We start from the raw sequence: 2661 nt of genomic DNA on the forward strand, positions 1-2661 counted from the left end.
GCTTCTTTCCCTTTGCAAACGGGGTCTCTCTGTTTTACCGTCCTCCTTTCCGTTTCTCCTTCCTTTTGAAAATCCAGTCTGTCAAGACAATTCAGTAACACCTTTAACATTTAATTGTACCCCCGGGCACAATACAAAACGATAATAGATGATATCAATGGCTTTTCTTCTTCCCCAATTCCCCCACAGTTTTGGTTAAAGTTCCTTTGGAAACAAAACAACACAAACCCCTAAAGTTAGGAGGCTTTGTATATCTATGTGCAACCCCTCGCAATCAATAGGGGGAACGTATTCTAAACCCCCAAATGGGTTCTATGCACTTTAAAGGGGGCATTGGATAGGAATGGCCATTGTTTTGGTAAAGGGAAGCATCCTGTTTTGATTTACGCATGCGGCCGCTCGATTTAACAAGTGTCGCTGGGGGGGCAATTGGAAAACAGTCAGAATGGTGAATAACTGCCCATTTGTACCATTTGTACCATTTCTGGGAGACAGTTTGTTGGCGTATGTATGGGGTTTCTCTCCTGGAATATGGTCCTGGAGGACAATAATAGGACAAGAACAGCTTTTACTGAGTGCTTTTATTGATAGCGTTTTTATAACTCTGAGGTGTTTTGGTCAAAGGCCGTAAATAAACACACATACAAAATCTGAGTCTGAAGTCCAGGATGTTTATTCATTTTTGGATTCTGTAGAGTCCCAGAGAGAGCTGCAAGAAAGCCATGTGAATGCAACCCACACACAGGCAACACACCCGACAGAAAACATGCATAACTCTTGGGTCGTGTGGAGCAATGGTTAGAGGCGGCACTGTCGCAGATCAATTTAAAACCAGAATTATAACCAGAATTACCAGGGAGACCAAGAGCCCAAATGGAAAGGAAACAGTTTGTTTAGCTGCAGCATCCTCAGAGGCTTCCACATTTCTGGGGCCCAGATCTCAAAATGAACCAATCTTTTATAGCACTTTGAACAAAGAAAACTACAAATCACATTTTTGTTGGTTACTTATAAACATATACACCCTTTTACATAAATTGGGTGCTCAAACATTGCATGCATGATGCGTCTAATGTGCGTTTCTATGTTTTGTGAGGCATTTGGCCTTCTCTGTCAGAGAGTTCTGGTGCCACAACAAACTACAGTTCCCAGGATTCCCTAGCACTGGGCCAGTAAAGTTAAAGCACTCCCAAACTGGATTATTTCTGCAGTGTGTTCAGGACCCATGGTGTGGAATTCTGGGAATGCTAGTTTGTTGTGGCTCTGAGCCAAAGCTCATTCCTGCAGTGTGTGCTTGGGACCTTAGTGCTTTTCAGGTCTATACAGCAACAAGCAGCCATTTGCACTTTCCAGGGCTGTTTCCACACAGCAGAAATAACCCACTTTGGTACTGCTGCTTTCATTGCTATGGCTCCATGTGACAGAGCCCTGAGATTTGTACTTGGCACCAGAGAGCTCTCTGACAGAGAAGGCGCAAATATGGGTCACAGAACTACAATTCCCAGAACCCAACAGCAGTTAAAACTGTCAATTTGGATTAAGCAAGGCAAGGGGCGGGGCTGTCCTGGTGAGAGTCTCGCGAGAGCCGCTCTAAATCTCGCGAGGCCTTGGAGGAGGAGAGGAACAAGTGGGCGGAGCTTTTCCTCTCGCGTGAGGAAGGAAAGGAATAGAAGGCTGTAGCCAAGTGCCATAGAGTCGGAAAGCCTAGAGCGGCGTGGGCGTGAGTTCTCGCGAGGCGGATAACGTCATCTCCGTGCGCCGGAAGAGAACCGGCTTTCTGTTCTGCTGGGTCCCGCTGTGTCACCGTCGCGCCGCGCTGTTCTTTCCCTCAAGATGGAGTACCTTCTGGGCATCCAAGGGCCGGACTTCGTCCTCGTCGCTGCAGACACCGTCGCCGCCTCCAGCATCGTCCACATGAAGCGCGGTCAGTGGAGGCTCTCGCGCTTGGAGAAGTTACTTTTCCTGAGGAATACACTTCCAGGCAGTTAGCGGGGGATTCTGGGAGTTGAAGTCCTCCCGGAATTCTTCCCAGAATTCCATGCTTTTGGGGGGCTTCTGGGAGCTAGAATTCTTCCCAGAATTCCATGCTTTTGGGAGTTGAAATCTTCCCAGAATTCCATGCTTTTAGGAGTTGAAATCTTCCCAGAATTCCATGCTTTTAGGGGGCGTCTGGGAGTTGAAGTCTTCCCAGAATTCCATGCTTTTAGGGGGCTTCTGGGAGTTGAAGTCTTCCCAGAATTCCATGCTTTTAGGGGGCTTTTGGGAGTTGAAGTCTTCCTAGAATTCCATGCTTTTAGGGGGCTTCTGGGAGTTGAAGTCTTCCCAGAATTCCATGCTTTTAGGGGGCTTCTGGGAGTTGAAGTCTTCCCAGAATTCCATGCTTTTAGGAGTTGAAATCTTCCCAGAATTCCATGCTTTTAGGGGGCTTCTGGGAGTTGAAATCTTCCCAGAATTCCATGCTTTTAGGAGCCTTCTCCAATATCATGCCATTACCTGTCTTTACCGACTTTAAACATATATTTTCCTTCTCTGGAACCTCCTTATCACTAAACTTTATCTTCTTTACTCCTAAACTCTTTCTTTTTTTCTATCTATCTATCTATCTATCTATCTTCCACCTCTCATACCACTATCCTTCCTTCATATCAACGCTTTAACCCT

General features: G+C 46.2%; 1 protein-coding gene across 1 annotated transcript in view; it reads left to right on the top strand.

The window, feature by feature from the left end:
- The first annotated feature begins 1747 nt into the window (after positions 1-1747).
- PSMB2 (proteasome 20S subunit beta 2) overlaps positions 1748-2661 on the top strand; it is an 18560-nt gene continuing 17646 nt past the window's right edge. Inside the window, exon 1 of the mRNA XM_042440904.1 lies at positions 1748-1924. Within this exon, the coding sequence (XP_042296838.1) occupies positions 1834-1924 (91 nt within the window). The 5' untranslated portion in view covers positions 1748-1833. The remainder of the gene's footprint in view (positions 1925-2661) is intronic.

This window comes from Sceloporus undulatus, chromosome 9 (assembly GCF_019175285.1).
Source record: "Sceloporus undulatus isolate JIND9_A2432 ecotype Alabama chromosome 9, SceUnd_v1.1, whole genome shotgun sequence".
Taxonomy (NCBI): domain Eukaryota; kingdom Metazoa; phylum Chordata; class Lepidosauria; order Squamata; family Phrynosomatidae; genus Sceloporus; species Sceloporus undulatus.